General features: G+C 52.6%; 5 protein-coding genes across 5 annotated transcripts; 3 read left to right on the forward strand and 2 right to left on the reverse strand.

The window, feature by feature from the left end:
• Positions 1–272: 272 nt before the first annotated feature.
• B0T23DRAFT_355709 (DNA-directed RNA polymerases I) lies at positions 273–1,562 on the forward strand. The gene is made up of 4 exons (XM_062836164.1): positions 273–489; positions 594–875; positions 949–1,068; positions 1,124–1,562. Exons 1-4 carry the CDS (start codon positions 446–448, stop codon positions 1,158–1,160), a joined length of 483 nt encoding a protein of 160 aa, XP_062694064.1. The 5' UTR covers positions 273–445; the 3' UTR covers positions 1,161–1,562.
• B0T23DRAFT_440136 (WSC domain-containing protein) lies at positions 1,379–3,667 on the reverse strand (the record flags this gene model as incomplete). The annotated part of the gene is made up of 3 exons (XM_062840719.1): positions 1,379–1,419; positions 1,794–3,017; positions 3,091–3,667. The coding sequence occupies 3 exons, from the start codon at positions 3,665–3,667 to the stop codon at positions 1,379–1,381; spliced, it is 1,842 nt and encodes a 613-aa protein (XP_062694065.1).
• A 3,439-nt stretch (positions 3,668–7,106) lies between these two features.
• Positions 7,107–11,480, reverse strand: B0T23DRAFT_427625 (uncharacterized protein; the record flags this gene model as incomplete). Its single annotated transcript, XM_062840077.1, has 2 exons — positions 7,107–10,283; positions 11,412–11,480. 2 exons carry the CDS (start codon positions 11,478–11,480, stop codon positions 7,107–7,109), a joined length of 3,246 nt encoding a protein of 1,081 aa, XP_062694066.1.
• A 1,410-nt stretch (positions 11,481–12,890) lies between these two features.
• Positions 12,891–13,518, forward strand: B0T23DRAFT_113865 (guanine nucleotide-binding protein subunit gamma). The gene is made up of 2 exons (XM_062831912.1): positions 12,891–13,199; positions 13,295–13,518. Exons 1-2 carry the CDS (start codon positions 13,039–13,041, stop codon positions 13,413–13,415), a joined length of 282 nt encoding a protein of 93 aa, XP_062694067.1. The 5' UTR covers positions 12,891–13,038; the 3' UTR covers positions 13,416–13,518.
• An 875-nt stretch (positions 13,519–14,393) lies between these two features.
• On the forward strand, positions 14,394–15,647 carry B0T23DRAFT_377101 (Rdx family-domain-containing protein). Its single transcript, XM_062837008.1, has 2 exons — positions 14,394–14,644; positions 14,886–15,647. The coding sequence occupies exons 1-2, from the start codon at positions 14,537–14,539 to the stop codon at positions 15,498–15,500; spliced, it is 723 nt and encodes a 240-aa protein (XP_062694068.1). The 5' UTR covers positions 14,394–14,536; the 3' UTR covers positions 15,501–15,647.
• The last annotated feature ends 1,396 nt before the right edge of the window (positions 15,648–17,043 follow it).

Genomic DNA, 17,043 nt, shown 5'->3' on the forward strand with positions numbered 1-17,043 from the left:
TTTGCATTGCACCTGCCGATTGGACTTTTCGTCCGGGGTGGGTGTCCCTGCCGCTTCAAAAAGTTTATCTGACGTTTTCCGGTTCCAGCACCGGCAGGCAATTATACGAGCGAGTGAAATTTGGGGGACCTGGAGGGAGGAACCCATGAAGAAGCTGATGGCCCATCGATTGGCCCCACCCCCCATGTCTCTTCATGTTCCATGTCTTGGCGCGGCTCAGCCTTGCATAAAGTAGCGGCCCCACTCGAATTTTCTGTCGTCCTTTTGTCAGCCCTTCGCCCTTCCCTCACCACCTTGCGCATCCACGGTCGGCCAAACACGTCCAGTCTTCCACATCCACGCGTCTTGGGCAATCCCATTTTGCCCACGTACCTCTACTCGTGCAGCTGCAGCCCATATCTTATCATTTCTAACGTCAATCAACTCCCAAACAACCCCAACAAAAATGTCCGACTACGGTGACCACGGTGACGATGATCGCGAGCCCATGTAGGTTTCCAACGCCACCTACCCACCTAGTCCTTGGCATCAACCTCTACACATGATACCGCAACTCATGCGTAGCGCAAGAGATGCTAACACGTAGCCGCCAGCGACGAGCCCGCCTTCGACGAGGACCCGGATGAGTACTACGAGCCCGAACCCGAGCCCGCGGACGACGACGTAGCGGGCAGACCCGGCGACGAAGTCGACGAGGCCGAAAACGACAACAACATAGTCACTTCGGGTGACCCTAACGCGGCCGCCAATGCTGGCAAGGGCAACGAGAAATCCCACAAGGACAAGAAGATTCCCAACGACCAGCGTTCCACGACACCTTACATGACCAAGTACGAGAAAGCTCGTATCCTCGGCACACGTGCTCTGCAAATCAGGTGGGTTTCCTCATCGGTGGCGCTTGGACGACTGTAGGGACGAATTCGGGCTGACAAGGAACCACCTTTGTAGCATGAACGCGCCAGTGCTGGTTGATCTCGAGGGCGAGACGGATCCTCTCCAAATCGCTATCAAGGAGCTGCGCGAGAAGAAGATTCCTCTGATTGTCCGTCGTTACATGCCTGATGGATAGTAAGTTGTCCTTTTCCCGGCACCTGGCCGAATACCCGCTAACATTCCTACGTAGCTACGAGGACTGGACCTGCGAGGAGCTCCTGCAGTAAACGGAAACCTACAAGACCCGTCAGGGGTAATAGGGGCGACCCAGTCTTGGGTCAGAAAATACACAAAATTGCATTAGCGAAGGCGTTCAGGTTGAAATTTTATACACCATATTTGATCATTTTGGGACAGTTGGACTCGATCCAAAGGGCAACAAGAAGAACGCAATGTGCTCCTCGAGTTGAATAAAGGGCTCATTCAAAACTTCACGTGCGTCTGATCAGTCATTGTCCTGTACGTTCATGCTTTTGTTCAACAGGCCTGGGCATATGAGGTTTCAAGAGCCTTGCTTCCGCCGCACTTTCTCATGCTGATATCTGCTTAGATTTTGTGCTGCTATTCGATAGCGAATATTTAAATCAATTGTATATGTCAATTATACAGAAAAGGAATAGAGTATAACCCTCGTACCAAATCATTAACTTGAGAATCGAAGAACAACGTCCGTGTCAAGCTTACCGCCATCCCTATCACCACGCATGTCCAGAAACATCCTTATGAACACCAGTTCTCCCAAGCTTCCCTTCCTTTCTTCCTGCAACCCAGCACCACACACGGCTCAGCACCTCACCAAGGCCCCGCCCCCCAAACCTTACACTTTGCTCCCGCATTCTTCCCCCAATTAGCTAACTTACAATCCGCATACTGCTCCTTACACTTCAGCACCGCCCCCGCGTACGAGGTCGAATCATCCTTGCGGTACTTTCCTTCCTTGCACCCCTTGGCGTACACATCCACACAATCATCGTACTGCTCCTGGCACGCATCCAGACAGGCTGTCGAGAACGACGAGCGAGCGTATGACTTGCACTTGCTCGAGTCCGAGTCCGTGTACAGCTTGAAGGGGTGACCGGACGAGAAGGAGGAGAGAAGGTCGTTGCAGGTTACCACGGGGAGAGGGATCCCGCCTACGGGGGGTTTGTTGTTTGTGGGAGGGTTGCAGAGGGAGGTGGATGTTGGGATTGGGCATTTGGTGTCGGTGGTGGTGGTGGTGGTGCTTGTGAACGTGGCCGCTTTGGTGGACGTTGGAACGGAAGTAGATGTCGGCTTGCCAGTGCTAACAGGGAGACAAGGAACCGTAATCACCGTCGTTGTCGGAACACCAGGTCCGGCAATGGAGGGCGACGAAGGCGGCTTGTGATTCCAGAAATCCTTTTTGGAGCAGATGCCCCCCGACTTGCTTGATCCCTTGCAGTAGGTGCTCAGGGCTGAGCACCACTCGGCAAAACCGAAGCAGTCGAGCGCCCCCGGCCATCCGGCTTGCTTGAAACAGGCAGATACTTGGAGGAAGCAGTTGGCGTGGCTGGGGAAGCAGGACTGGGGGGAGTCCCAGTCCGGCAAAGGGGAGGAACACCATTTGCCGCACTTGTACTCGCAGGTGGGCAGGAGGGTGACTGTTTCTTTGCAGATGGAGGAGGAGGAGGTGGTGGTGGTGGTGGTGGTGGTGGACGCGGTTGTTAAGGTAGTGGTAGGGGGTGGCGAAGTGGTGGTGGCTAAGGTGGTGGAAGTGATGGAAGTGGTGGAAGTGGTGGTAGTTGAGCCGAGGGTATAAGAAGTAGTAGTGGAAGAGGGTATGTCAGAAGTCGTCGCCGTCAAGCTGGTTATGTCGGAGGTAGATTGCGAAGAAGCAACTGGAGTTGTTGGTGAGGATGCTGTGACGGAAGAGCTGCTACTACTTTCTGGGGGAGACGGCACGTAGCCACAAGGTTCGAGTGACTGAAGCTCGTTGGCGACGTAGAGGTTGAGACGAGCACGTCCGCCGCAAATCTGCGTGGAGTTTCCGTTGCAAGGGATGTCGCACTCGCTATCAGGGGCGGAGAAGGTCCCGTTGCCTATGACAACACCGCACCAACACTCGCCTAGGGGTGGGTAAGGAAGTCAGTATCCAGTGCTCTCATTCACACGACATCAAGTAAACAAGTTGCTACTTACCGCCAAACTCAGTCCCGGCCAACGGATACCCCCCATCCCGACAAGCTTGCAAGCACTTCTCCGTCGTCAAGGTAGACCCATCAAGCTGATCCTGGGGATAAGCCAGCGCCCTTCCGTACTCGGAATCATCAGTCCAACATCCCAAATGGTCATAATCCGCAACCGTGACCTCATCAACCGGCAAGAAAGTGGGATCCTGGTAGACGGATATGATATCAGTGCCTCCACAGACCTGCGAGGAGTTGCCGGTGCAAGGGTAGTTGCATTGCTCCTCGTCAATCTGCTGGCCGTTGACGGTGTTGCCGCAGTAGCACACGCCGTAGTACTCTAGACCTGCGTAACGAAAGCCGTTACCCTTGCAGACGGAGACGCATTTCTCGATGGTCATGTCCTGCTGGTCGAGCTGGCTGCGCAGGCTGAGGGCGTGAGGGTTGCCGGTGTCGGCGTAGCAGCCGGAGTAGATGAAAGGCTGGAAGGGGTCAAGGCAGGGAGGGAGTTCGATGGTTGTTGCGCGGACACCAACGTGGACTAGGGCGATGGCTGCTAGCGCTGCAGCTCGGAGGGTGAGCGAAGCCATGGTGGTGACGATTTGAATACCGTGAGAAGGGATGGTTGGAGTGCTGCTGAGGAAAGAAGTTCAGATGCTGAGCAGCAAGATGCAGGTTGTCTTATATGAGAATCATGGTACTGAAGCGGTCATGGTGCGAACAAGTCAATGCGGTATACATCCTACAAATTGCTCAGAAGCAGATGGTGTATTGAGCTCACCGGCGTCCAGTCTGGAATCAAAACAACAACGCCACATCACGTTGGACATCCGGTCACCGAAGCCTTTCGGACCCAAATATCGAACGAACAGTGATATCCAATTTCTTGTTCTCGGCAAAAGTCTACTACATACTTTTCCTGTCAAGGTACCTACCTGCAGCTTTAGTGGTATGGGGACTTGGATGATGGGCCATTAAACAGCTGAGCACCCCATCACAATATATGAAGGTATTAAGCTGAATAGAAAAGTCGAAGGGACTGGAGCTCACTGAGTTTTCAACGTGTAGGAGAGAGACTTTAACGCCATGGCGTTGTAGTAAGACAATGGCTAAGTGACTAGGCTGAGGAAACAGGGCCGAGGTTGCTGGAAATGAAGCGTTGTTCCGATATATGGATAATGAAGCCCTCGTGTTGAACTCGGTGTAAGCCCATGGCGTTGACCATCACACTTTCACCTCATAGGGGGCGATGTTTTATTTTCGTGGATCCCGGCACGTAATATCAATGTGTAAATCATTCCCTTTTCTGCATTTGGGGCCTTAGATGTCATTCATGGTCCTTTCAGGTAACCCTCACCTTCCGGCTTCACTTCAGCTGAGAGCGGGAGCAGGGGAAGACGGGACGGGACGTGATCTGATCTGATCCGATCTGATGCTTTCCGGCTCTCTGTTGTAGAGGTAGGGTTATTGAAGACTTGCAAGTTTCTATCGAGTGGTTTAGGTCATACTTCTACAACTTCAATGTGATTTTGTACGAAAGGAGAAAGTCACAATGTTATTGAAGGGGAGCTGAGGAGGAGGAGCTGCAATAACTGATAAGGGTTTTGGATGAACGTCCTGCCCCAATATCTTGCTGTCATAGGGAACGGGTACCTGCATGCGGTCCATCTACAATACGAAGTTGGTTTGTTTGGTCAGTTCAGTTCGATGATGGGTTGAAGAGGGAAGTTTTGAAGCTCTTATTGGCCCCCCACGAGAAAAAATCATCCTCCGTTCAACGCAACATACTTGTGGGACAATGACAAGGGTTCGTAGCGCCACAGAAGCCTTCAATGTATATCCTTTATACCTCTCTCCGTCTCCTTCAATGCCTTCAAGGCTAGAAGATATCAGTCTCACGGCGTTACGCAATTCTTACTTTTCAACTTTCTTCATTGCCATCTTCAACTTCGCATTCTCATCTTTATTTCTGTATGGATAATGAGTTCTAGCTATTGATATAGTCCAGGGGCCATCAACGGCTACAACATTTAAGAAATATTACGCAATGATCATCGGAAGAAAGGAATAAAAAGTCAACCATATACCATCAATGATGTCCTGATCTTGCCATATTACGGCTCTAAGCTTGGAGACATCTCAATGCCCAAGCTACCATTACATGTTTACCTCTCCCGTGAACGGGAACTACAGTACGGTAATCACGATGGTTTCGAGGTCTACTTCAGCAGCCTGACAACTACACATATTATTCAATCTGAACATCTGCACCTGTTCGATAGGGCCAAGGGACCAAGAGCAGACCTCATGAAAATGAGGCTGTGCCCATCATCACCTGCTGGGCTGGAGAATCCTCGTACACGGCTCAGTTTGCCCTCGAAAAAGGATGCATCGACCTGGAGTGGAATAAATCCAAGTATTGTGACGAGGCTATGCGTTCTTTCGCGGATGCCTCGTAATTCCGGAAGAATTACTACTACTGGTTGTATCATAAAAACCCAAGGTATTGTCACGAGAGCGGGAGGTGTACTGATGTTGAGACATACATCAAATAGTATTGCGCCTCTCTTCGTACTTCCCTCGGGGAAAATCGAAGAAGAAGCATAAAACCCAAACAATAAGACCAGAACTCCCACCATGTCTCGATGTCAAATGTCAATCTGGCACCCTGTACCTATGCAGTAACGACCCGAGTAAGTCTGGCGACTCTTTCCTTCATAATCACCCATGTCCAAATATCTTCTTTTTTTTCTTGTGTTTTTGTTTTTGTGGTGATCATTTGTGGCACATGAAGATTCCTTCGAATTTCCACGAAGGTAACCATTTGTCCCAAAGCAGACATTATACAATCCCAACCCAGATATTGCTTGCCCGAATTTGATCAATCACAAGTTTGGCCCATAACAGGGCCGTTACCAAGGTAGTTCGCGCTAGAAAACAAACGTCGGAAAGGTTTTATCAGCCACAACCTCGTGTTGTAGGGTGCCGAATGTGTGAAATATTTGTGAGTGCGGAGCAGCCGCCTCACTGCATACGAAGGGTGAGCATGACCAACCTCTCAGAATGGCACAGCAAGCGCGAGAAACTTTGAATGGTAACATGGAGTTCCTCACGACACGTGATATATGATATATACACAAATACCTACCTAACGACATGTCCAGCCATGTTCAACACTATGTCCCAACTTCGCCTCCCCGGCTCTCCCTTTCAGTTCTCATGGTCACCGTCGTAGCAAGCATTGCGAAACGTCAAAGAAACCCTTGAGCAATATCAAAAGTGCAATATTGACAACGGCGAGGTGCGACAACGACGGATGATGACGCGACAGCCCGAAAACACGATGCGATGGCGGGATGTTTGGAAGGAGGCTGATGCGACAAACTCAGGGGGTAGGTTAGCACGTCAGGTAGTGTAGTACCGGGGGAGTGTGAAACAGAGCCGATGGAACAGTTTTCCTTAAAATTGGAAAAAGAAAAACGAAAAGCTTTGTTGAAGACTTTGTGTCTTTGTCACCGTGGTGAAAGCAGTGATCGTCGACCGGGGTGTTCCCAAGCGACGGGGTTTTGGGGTCGATCGCTGCCCCGTCCTCATCTTGATCAGTGGAGCTGCGACGGTGGACGGAGAGTAACTCGTCCTTTAATATTGCAACGTAATTTCGAATTACCCCGAAACCAAGCCCTCGGATCTTTGGTCAAATTGTCGCTGGATTACGAAGGTACGCTACAAGACGTTACACGGAACATAAAGAGGTTGATCAAGTACTGTAAAAGCAGTCGCCGCATGAACAAGTTGTAAACAGCTTTTGGGACTTGTTATGACCATTAACCATCAACGTCTGGGAGGACTGGGACCATTTGAATGAATGAATGATAAACGTGAAGAAAAACGCACAACCACTTTTAGTCCAGTCTATACTGCAAGAGGTGCTCCCCATATTACGTGATGCTAATTTACATGAACCTCGTAAAAAAGGGAGCGCGAACAACCCTTAAACTCCCATGAGAACAAGTGCAAAGAGATAGACTCTTAAGCACCCTCACGTCTCCACTTGGGAACGTACTTGCCGGGAGCACCGCTCGCCTTCAAGGGCTCCGCAGGAGGAACGTCCCTGTCATTCTCAGGACGACCGGATCCAGCTCTCTGAGGGGCGGCAGCCCTGAGAGGAGGAGCGCTCCTCTCGGGGACGGCCGCAGAATTACCACCTCCGGAGGCGGCCTTGGCAGCCTCTCTCTCACGCCAGCTGGGGCGGTTGCCGGCAAGGGCCAGGCGGGGAGGAGCAGCAGCTTCTGTCCTTTCCGCAGGGGGGGCAGCGGCACGGGGTCTTTCGGCAACGGGCTCGGCGGCAGCAGGTGCGGGAGCGGCGGTCTCTCCAGAGGCGGCCTTGGCGGCCTCGCGCTCTCTCCAGCTGGGGCGGTTGCCAGCGAGGGCAATGCGGGGAGGAGCAGCAGCCTCGGTACGCTCCGCAGCCGCGGGGGGTCTGTAAGCAGAAGGGGTCGCGGCAAGCTTTTCCTTCTCGGCCTTGCGCCTGGCCATGGCCTCCTCCTCGCGCTGTTGCTGGCGAGCAGCAATCTCGCGCAACTTCTCACGCTCCTTCTCCTTCTCCTCCTTGAGACGCTGGAGCTCCTCCCGGCGAGCCTCCAGACGCTTCCTCTCTTCCTCCTTCTCCCTGGCGGCGCGCTCCTCGGCCTCGCGGAGTTGACGCTCACGCTCCTCACGCTCGCGCTTCTCGCGGATCCTCTTCTCGCGGGCCTCCTTGCGGCGGGCGTTGATCTGCTTCTCCATCTCACGCTCGGCATCACGACGGCGCTTCTCGAACTCATCACGGCGACGCTCGTGCAGGTCAGACCTGAAGGACTCGTAGAAGGGCATGAGGCGAGTGAGACGGTGCTTAAGCTCAACATCAGCCTTGTGCTTAAGCTCAGCCTCCTTGAGAGTCTGTGCCTTGGTACGCTCGTAGGCAGCGAGATCGCGCTCGCGCTGCTTGGCGTAGTCTTCGGGGAGCTTCTTAGCCTCCTCCTTTCTGAAGGCACGCTCGAGATGATCAAGACGCTTGCCAGTAATCCGGAGCTTCTCGGCGACGCTGTTCTTCTCACGCTCGAGTTGCTGGAGCTTGATCATGCGGATCTTGTTGCTGTCAAGGGTCTCAATGTCCTCACCCTGGAGTTCTTCGAGCTTCATGTCCTTGAGCAGGGCTTCAACCTCCTTCCTCTTGATTTGCTCGCGCTCGTTGGCAAGACGCTTCGCCTCGCGGAGCTTCTGCTCCTCGGCAAGACGGGCAGCCTCGGCCTGTTGGAGGGCCTGCTCCTGGAGCAGCTTCTTGCGGGCATTCTCCTTCTCCTTCTGGGCCTGAGCCTCAGAAGCCTTATCCTTGCGTGTCTGGATGATCTCCTTGCGAGCAAGGACCTCCTGGTGCTCCTTCTCGGCTCCAGCCTTAGCACGAGCAAGGGCCTCATCACGAGCCTTGATGCGAGCCTCGTTAAAGCTAGGATCAATGTAGCGGCAGGTGGTGTAAAGAGCCTCAGCGAGGCGAGTAAGCTGAGAGCGCACAATCTGGGAGGGAGTGCTCTGGAGACGCTGGACAGAGCCAGTCTCGCTCTCGGCAGAGCCGGCAGAGGAACCGGCGTGGACAGCCTTGGCGGAAGAAAAGACATCAGCGTCGAAGCTAAGAACGCCAGTGGCGTGGTCCATGCGGATGGCGAGATCGCCCTTCTTGTTGCCGTTCATAATGAACTTTTCAATGGTGCCGCGAGTGACCTGGAAAGGCTCGGGGAATTGAGCCAAGCTCTCGACGAACTCAAGGTCGACAGTCTCATACACCTGCGAAAGCTGCTGGAACAGGCGGGTGAGAATGACCTGCTGAAGAGGAAGGATGTACTTCTGCATCTCGGCATCGGCGCCAATCTCCGCAAGAATGGGGGAAATCTTCTGGCAGATGGAAAGAGGATGGAAGTCGACCTCGAGGATGTTGTAAAGATCGCGAATCTGGGGCTGGGCGCGGCGGAGGAGCGACTTGGAAAGGGCATCGCGGAAGAGACCAGCACGGGTAGGGGCCTGGGCCATGCCGAGCAGGTGGGTCAAGCGAGAGTTCTTGTTCTTGCGGGCCTCGTCGAAGTCCACCATGGCACCGCGAGAGCGCGAGGTGCTGATGACGGGAATGGAGAGGGCGGAGAGAATGACGAAGGTGGCAGCCCTCTGGAGGTCAGCATCGCTGCAAGCCGGGTTATCAGCCTTCTTGCTGTGGCCAGAAGCAATGAGAGCAGCAGACTGGCGCAAGAGGTTGTAGTAACGAGCCCAAGCAGCGGCGTGGAAGAGGTAGTTCTCGCCGACAAGGAAGATACGGGTGAGCTTCTCGTAGTAGTTGGCCATCATGACGTTCTTGGCGGGGCGCTTGCTGAGGCTGAGGAGGGTGTGGATATCCTCAACACTGCGGAAAGCCTCCTGCCAGAGCTCGAGCTCGACGGCGACGTTGAGCTGCTGGAAACGGGTCTCAAGGTGACGCTGAAGAGTATCGGGGTCGTTCAGGTTGATGGCGTGCATCTGGGCCGAGTACTTGGCGGCGGTCTGGACATGGTTGCGGAGAAGCTCGCAGAGGCGGCGGAACTCGGTCTTGCGGGTGTACTTGAGGCAGAAGTCGAAAGCCTGCATAGCAGTGCTCTGGTAGAGAACCTCGAGGCGGGCATTGTTCCTCAGAATGTCAAGAACAGTGCGGTAAGCCTCCCAAAGGAACTTCAGCCAAGGAGTGACGATAGCGCGGTCGGTGCGGTCGCGAGACTGCTCACCGGAAACGGTAGCGAGCAGGATGGACTCGGGGGTCTCGCTGGCCTCGAGATCGTCGATGTTGGAGGTGGTGGCCTCGATGCTAGACTGGACCTCGTCGGCCTTGGCCTGGGCAGCAGTGACCTTCTCGGCGGCGAGCTCGATGAACTTCTTGAGAACCAACTCGATGGTGGCGACGTTGGTGTTCTGGGCGATGTTCTTGTACTGGTAGAGGGCGTCCTTGGCGAGCTTGCCCTTCTTCTGCTCGACGGAGAGCTCGACGAGTAGGAGCATGACGGGCTCCAGGGAGGCGATGGGGACATTGCGGGAGCGCTTCGAGGTGATGTGCTCGTGGAGCAGGGTCAGGGCGGCGGGGGCCTGGTTGACCCCGATGAGCTCGTGGGCGCGCTTGAGAACATTCTCAGGCTTTTGGTGAGGTGGGGGAGGCTGTTGATGATCAGTAACGGTCACCACGGGTCACAACACACGACGACACTTGGTGGTGAGCGGGACAGGCGGGGAGCGGGGGTGGTCGAGGGTTGAAGGGGGGGTGGAGGGCAGGGTGGGCGGTGATGAGGTAGGTGACGATGGAGTTGGCTTTCCAGTCAAAGGAGGGGCAGAAGATAATATGAACTCGAAGCCATAACCATAAGGCTAGGCTGTATTCCCAACTCACCATGATGGGCAACTCCTCGGCACTTGGCTAATCTAGAGGAGATATGGATAAAGTGGTGATAGGGGACGCGGCGCGCAAAGCAGCACGTAGAAATGCTGGAGACTTTGGCTGAGGCTGCGCTGTCCAGGACGATTTTTTCGCCTCGTGGAGAAGTTCAGTTCGTCGCTAGCCAAAAAAGCCCTGGCCAAGGCTAGAGGCTCGATTTTGCTGAGGAGCACTTTGTGGGCTGGGATGATGCGGGACAGTCACGTGATGCAGCTTATCGAGCACGTCGTTGCGACAACCACTCAGAGGCGTGAAGTGCAAGTTGTTGTGCGATTGGATGTTTGGTCACTGCTGTAGCAATTGGGATTGACTGAGATGCACCTAATTGTTTTCTCGATCTTAACCGTGATCTGCTGTGAGGCTATTCTGCACAATGGTAAAAAGGTTGGATTGTCGCAAAGGGCAAGTGGGATGTTCTGCCATCTTGGCGTCTGGTGCTGCCCAGTGTACACTACACTACACTACACTAGAAAGGAGCTCCATGGTGTGTGTGCACAGCGGCTTTTGTTCTTTGTTTGTGCCCGAGTTCCCAGCCCGCTGGCGACGTTCCTATCTGCCGGGCCACGGACCCCCGCCTTGACCGATGACGGACCGTTGGCGGTCTTGCCAAGCTTTCTCACGGCTGTCATCGACGAAATTGCACTTTGAGGCTTAGTTGGAACTTGGAACAGAATCGTGGTGAACTTCGGTCGAGCATTGAGAAGGTAATCCCCAGTAAGAACATATATCTTCCAAAAAGGCATATAATATTGCTAGTTGAATTGCTTAGAGTGACTGCAAACTCTTCTCCTGTAGCTGAATGCACACCAGCAACTGCATAAGACTTCAAGGTCTGTAATTACATACATACATACATGCAGAAACAGGACGCTCTCCTCTGTACCCTCGTCGTCCCACCCAGAGCGTTCAAGGCGCCCATCCATCATCGGTCGGAGCAAGTGGGCACCCACCCAATGGCGCCATTCCCAATCCCGTCCGGAGATGCCTGCTGAGCCGGGGTGGTTCCGCTAGACCATCAAAGGGGGGACGATAAAGTGGGGGCGGAACCCGTCGTGTTCTGACTGCCCTGCATTTGCCATTTCCATGCTGCAGCTTTCATGCACAGCAGCACCGACAGATCCAAAAAAGGTCCCGTCGGTTGGTCGGACTAGTCCTGTCCCTGCCTATCCAGCGGCGGTGGCAGCAGTCCATCTTCAACGGCCTCCATCTTCCTTTTCTTTTCCTAGATCTTGACCTCCAGTCCCGCTTCCAGAAGCTTGCAACAATGTCAATCACAATGGCACGGATGGGGCAGGACAATAGGGAGGCCGGCACCTCATCCTGAATGCGGAGCTCGTGGTGATACTTGCTATCTTGTCTTGATACTAACTCGCCTGCACCCATTCCGTCTACGGTCGTAGTTAGTGTCGAGTTAATCTAACCAAACCTTGCTAAGCGACCCCCTGGTCCGTCTCATTTGCACTTGGCCCTTTTTTTCCTCGTCGCCCTGGGTTGCTTTGGCTGCCCAGAAGAGGAGCGCAGCACCGAAGCGACCAGCATTGCAGCAGTGCAAGTGCAGGTAAAAGCGCAGCACTGCAGCAGGCCAAGCAGGGGGAAACTGGGGCGTCCATGCCTGCTGGGGAATTGCACGGACTGCACCCGCCTACCGAACCGTTCCCTGCTGCGCTGCTACTGGCTCTACAGGCTGCGCACTGACCCCCGTCGCGGTCCGGGGCCCGCCAGTGGCACTGAAGGAATGAAGGAACTTCCATATGGGCGCCCCTTCTCTTCCCAAGACTTGCTATTAGGAATCGTCAATCGTGTGTCGGTCCTAAGCATTCCTGGCATCGTTGTCCGCAATTCCTCCCTCTCTTCAATACTCGGGACAATCAATGATCCATTTGCGCCTTCTCCGACCCTTCGCTTAACCCAACTATCGACTGTCGACATCACCTTTTCCCCGTTGCGTGCCAGGAGGTTGCCCTTCACCAAGAGTATCCGGTATGTATTCGCGATTTCCGATCGTTCCATCTGCTTGCCGCAATTTTTCCAATTGCTCCATCGCGGCCGTCGCCCTTCATTTTCACGTTTGGCACCTCCGTCCGTCTCATTAGTGGCCGCCTAATCGCCAGCCGTCAGTAGCAAGGACAGAGGACCGCCGGGGGAAGAGCCCGAACTTCAACTATTTTTCCATCTCGCTCCCCCGACACGAGCAAGCATCAGCGCGACCCCGACCGCCGACTGGAGTGAATGAATGGCGATTGACGACGACATCTGAACAACACGGCTGACACGACATGTCTAAACAGCTTAATTCCTATCGTTAAATACCCACAGCACCACCGACCCCGAATTCTACTTGCGACCCTTCCTCACCACCAAGCCTGTCCGAACTAGTTGTCGGCTTTTGTCGCAGCACCATTGTCGCCCACGTCCCCGACGACACTCCAACACTCCTTTAATTCCTACCCTGGAGTCGAGGCTTCGATAATATCAGCCAAAATGCCTCAATACGCCTCTCGCGATGTCGGCGACCCGTCGCAAATCAAGAAGAACAAGCAAAGCATGGCCGATCTAAAACTCCGTCGATTGACCGAACTCAATAACCGACTACGTGAGGACTTGGAAAGGGAGAGGATTCCGGTTAGCCAGGCAGCCAAGAGGTGAGAACTGACATTCGTTGTTGCTCGGGTCGTTCGGCAACATGTGCCGGTCGCGGTTCAATGAGGCTGACAGTCGTTTCTTTTTCTCTATATAGCATAATCACCTACTGCAACAGCACACGAGACTACATGGTACCAAGTGTTTGGGGGCCGGTGCCCAAGTCCGAAGACCCGTATTTGCCACAACAGAGCAGCGGGTGCTGCGTCGTCATGTAAATTGCCAACTGCGAAAAGCTACGACATCAATACGGCAACAAAAGGGGAGGACATTCGAGTCACTCTGTTTAGCACGGGCGATCAGTTCAGCTTTTCGAAACAGCGATTCCTACGAAAGTCTTTTGGAGGGGCGGACACCGTCGTTTGCAAGCGGGATTGAATCCGGACGGAGTTGGTTTGGAAGGCCGAGAACGTTATCGGAGATTATGAGCGATCAGGTGTCCATCATCGGGAGGGAAAGAGGTCGACATTTTTGCGGTTCGTCCTTGTCGCCGCCATTATCACGATACGTCAAACCGGGGAGAAAGGTTTTGAGGAGTGAAGACACGACGGCTGGCCTGACCATAATGCTTATTCAAATACCCCCATCCGTTACTTCGGATCTACGGCAGGCAGGCTCGGCAGACTCTTCAGCATGTAATACCTTTTTATTTTTCTATATTTTCTTTCCTTTTTTTTCGCTTCTTATTCCCCGGTTGTACTCTTTTATACTCGGCCTTCTCGATTCCCTTTTTTGTCTTTTACATGTGTATATCCTGCTTCATGAAGCGCTTTTCGCGCGGCTTCCTCTTCTGGGTCTGGAAAGGAAGGGGCTTACGACATGATAAGTGAGGCAAATGAAATGCACTAGACTATCGATTCTACTCAAACTGATGATATTTGAATGAATGCATCAAAATAGCTCCAGTTTCCTCATCAACGGAATTTGATATCCTATGTGATGGATTGCTGCAGTTGGGTCGAGAAATAGACATTAAAAAATGTCTCTATTATTGCACTTGACGCTTGGCAAATCCTCACAAGATAGTAATCCATTTGGGGATCTTGCTCTGGTTGTTGATGAACTTATGTTTAGATCGGAGGCGTGATGACGCACAGGCGATTCGGGGTGCGGAACCCATCCGTAACGATGGAGCTGAGTACAGCTCCAGGATTTGGCCGTTTCTCGTGTGGACTTCCCTCCAAATCACATGAACTCCCACTTACACGCCGCCACCCAAAACCGTCCAGAGTGAGAAAAACACGCAAAGTCCATGACAATCGAGAGGCCTCCATCTACGCGAATATATATATGTATAGCACTCTCATTCTTCACATAGCATTTCCCAGTACACACAAGGATGATGGACCAAACTCCTACTACTACCAGTGCCTCGACTCCAACTTTACTTCCTCGTGTCACCATCCGCTTTTGTACGCAGTGCAAGTGGATGCTTAGGGCAGCTTATGTGAGTAGAAAGTTTCCTGAAGATATCAAAGTACTTTTCAGACGCTTCGAGTCTCGCCACTGTCATTTATTCACCGTCTCGGAAGAGGGTTTCTGAATTCCCTAACCCCCGCCTCACCCTCCCACTTCACCTACACCATTCATCATCCACACATTCACCCATCAGGTTCCCGTCAAATACACATGAACCACGTAACCTCAGCTACATCTCCATGAATTCTAACTCCCCTGCTCCAACACAGTACGCCCAAGAACTCCTCTCAACCTTTTCCACCTCTCTCGGCGAGGTCGCTCTCCAGCCCTCAACAGGCGGCACTTTTGTCGTCGACATCACTTACGCCGCCACCACTCTGGACAACCAAGCTTCCACCACTCGCGAAATACAGCAAAAGACAATCTGGGATCGCAAAACAGACGGCGGCTTCCCCGAAACCAAGGAGCTCAAGAGGCGGGTGAGAGACGTGATTCAACCGGAGAGAAATCTGGGGCATGTTGATCGGGATTATTATTCCAAGAAGCAACAGCAGCAGCAGCAGCAGCCGGCTACGGAAGCTACTACTATGGAAGCTACCAGAACCAAGTCTACGGAGGCTGCTGCCCCCCCGCAGCAAAGTACCTCTAACAAGACAGAGTGTGCCGATTGCGATAACTGGATGACTGAGGAAACTTACAAGGGGGGGGATTTTGAAGGAGGGCATGCTGGTGGGAGTGGGAGGCAAAGCGGAGAGCAGAGTAAGACGACGGGGGAAGGAACTGGAACTGGAACTGATACGAGGGGAGGTAGCGGAGAAAAGAAGACGGCTGATTCTAGCTGGATGACTGAGGAGACTTATAAGGACTTGGAGGGTGGACAGTGAATTAGGGGATAGATGGGTGGGATATTGGAGAAAGGAGGGATATCTGGTTAGATGGTTGTGGGTTGTGGTTCCGAAGGTTAGATAACTAGTTGGGTTGGAATACTCTCTCTCTCTCTCTCTCTCTCTCTCTCTCTCTCTCTCTCTCTCTCTCTCTCTCTCTCTCTCTCTCTCTCTCTTTGCATAAGCACAAGTGCTATTGCTTGGCCCTTCTCCCATAGGCTCGAATCAAACGCTTCTTGAATGATCGAAGTCAACTCAGGTTGGTTACTGAGTTATACTGCGTAGATATAAGTGATGACGCTTCACTATGAGTATAGAACAGGGCTGCGGTCTTTGAGAAGCCTGGTGACGAGTGAAGCCATGGGGAACACCGAGAACATGAGCCTAGGAGGAAATAAATCGACGTATGGGGGATTCAAAAACAGCTGATGATCCTTTGACATACAAGTATCATGCCTAAAACAGGGTAGATGAACCAGGTACGGGTCTAGATCATATACCTTTCGGGGAATTTACTTTCTGGAAAACATGGAGCGGGTGAAGTCAAAGATGTCAGGTGTAGGAAAGAAGCAGAAAATAGGCTGAGCTTTTCCCGAAAGTCAGTTTCCAGATATTATACGGTAGATGCGCCTAGGCAAGTAAACACGCGAAGTTCACAACGCACTATGGAAAGGGAAGATGAAGTACTAGTGAGATCGATTCACCATCACCCTTCCCCTTCAGAATTCGGATTGCTATGAATACCTGATTATTCAATTGTGATCATCAACGTGCTTGTATTGACACTCGGAGACTACGAAGTTATGAAGGGAAATGTATTACAGCAAGGTGTACGTCTAGAGAAAAAAATACTATGAGGCAATGTTATTGGCAGTAAGCTTTGTGAGAGCTCATGAACATAAGAGTGTAACCAGTGCTGCTTGACTTCATATTTCCCATTATCTAACGGAAGGTACTAAAAACAAAGCTCACGCAACGAAGGGAACACAAAGTGAAGGAAAGACCTAAAACGAAAAGAAACTTTAGCAATAAGTAACAAAACAAAACATTGAGGATACGTTCACATATACATCAGAAATACCTGCCCCTTGCCCAATCCCCAGCTCCCGACTTAAGACTCCAGGCCCCTTCTCTGTCATCCCTCTCCGTCCGACGTTCCCGCATACTTGACGAAGAGGGCTACGCTACCCCCTCTCATTGTTCGTCCCACTCATGGTATCTTCAACGTAATATACGCATTGCTAGACGACTCACTTGACTTCGAGAACCACACTCTATCCCGCTCGATCGTAATGTATAATTATACTGGTAAACATACAGGAATTCCAAACACAACACGACGACAACCTGTATCTCAGTACCACTCTTGCCTCTCAGTCACCGTATGCCACCGCCAGTTCACGTTTTCACGATGAGCCTGATTGATCAACCCATCGGTCAATGCCCCGCGCACTCCTTACCGCCGGCACGCTTGCCTCCTCTTTCTCGAATACAGCATGGTTTTCGCCTCATAATCACCCAGTAGCAACCGTCCCCCTCCCCT

Source organism: Neurospora hispaniola, assembly GCF_033458365.1.
Source record: "Neurospora hispaniola strain FGSC 10403 chromosome Unknown B0T23scaffold_3, whole genome shotgun sequence".
Taxonomy (NCBI): Eukaryota; Fungi; Ascomycota; class Sordariomycetes; order Sordariales; family Sordariaceae; genus Neurospora; species Neurospora hispaniola.

Excerpts from the sequence above, each read along its gene's own strand:
- B0T23DRAFT_377101 (XM_062837008.1), top strand. The coding sequence starts at position 14,537 with ATGATGGACCAAACTCCTACTACTACCAGTGCCTCGACTCCAACTTTA. Across the intron at positions 14,645-14,885 it reads GGATGCTTAGGGCAGCTTAT|TACGCCCAAGAACTCCTCTC; the intron begins GTGAGTAGAAAG and ends GCTCCAACACAG.
- B0T23DRAFT_355709 (XM_062836164.1), top strand. The coding sequence starts at position 446 with ATGTCCGACTACGGTGACCACGGTGACGATGATCGCGAGCCCAT. Across the intron at positions 490-593 it reads GACGATGATCGCGAGCCCAT|CGACGAGCCCGCCTTCGACG; the intron begins GTAGGTTTCCAA and ends CGTAGCCGCCAG. Across the intron at positions 876-948 it reads ACACGTGCTCTGCAAATCAG|CATGAACGCGCCAGTGCTGG; the intron begins GTGGGTTTCCTC and ends CCACCTTTGTAG.
- B0T23DRAFT_113865 (XM_062831912.1), top strand. The coding sequence starts at position 13,039 with ATGCCTCAATACGCCTCTCGCGATGTCGGCGACCCGTCGCAAATCAAG. Across the intron at positions 13,200-13,294 it reads GTTAGCCAGGCAGCCAAGAG|CATAATCACCTACTGCAACA; the intron begins GTGAGAACTGAC and ends TTCTCTATATAG.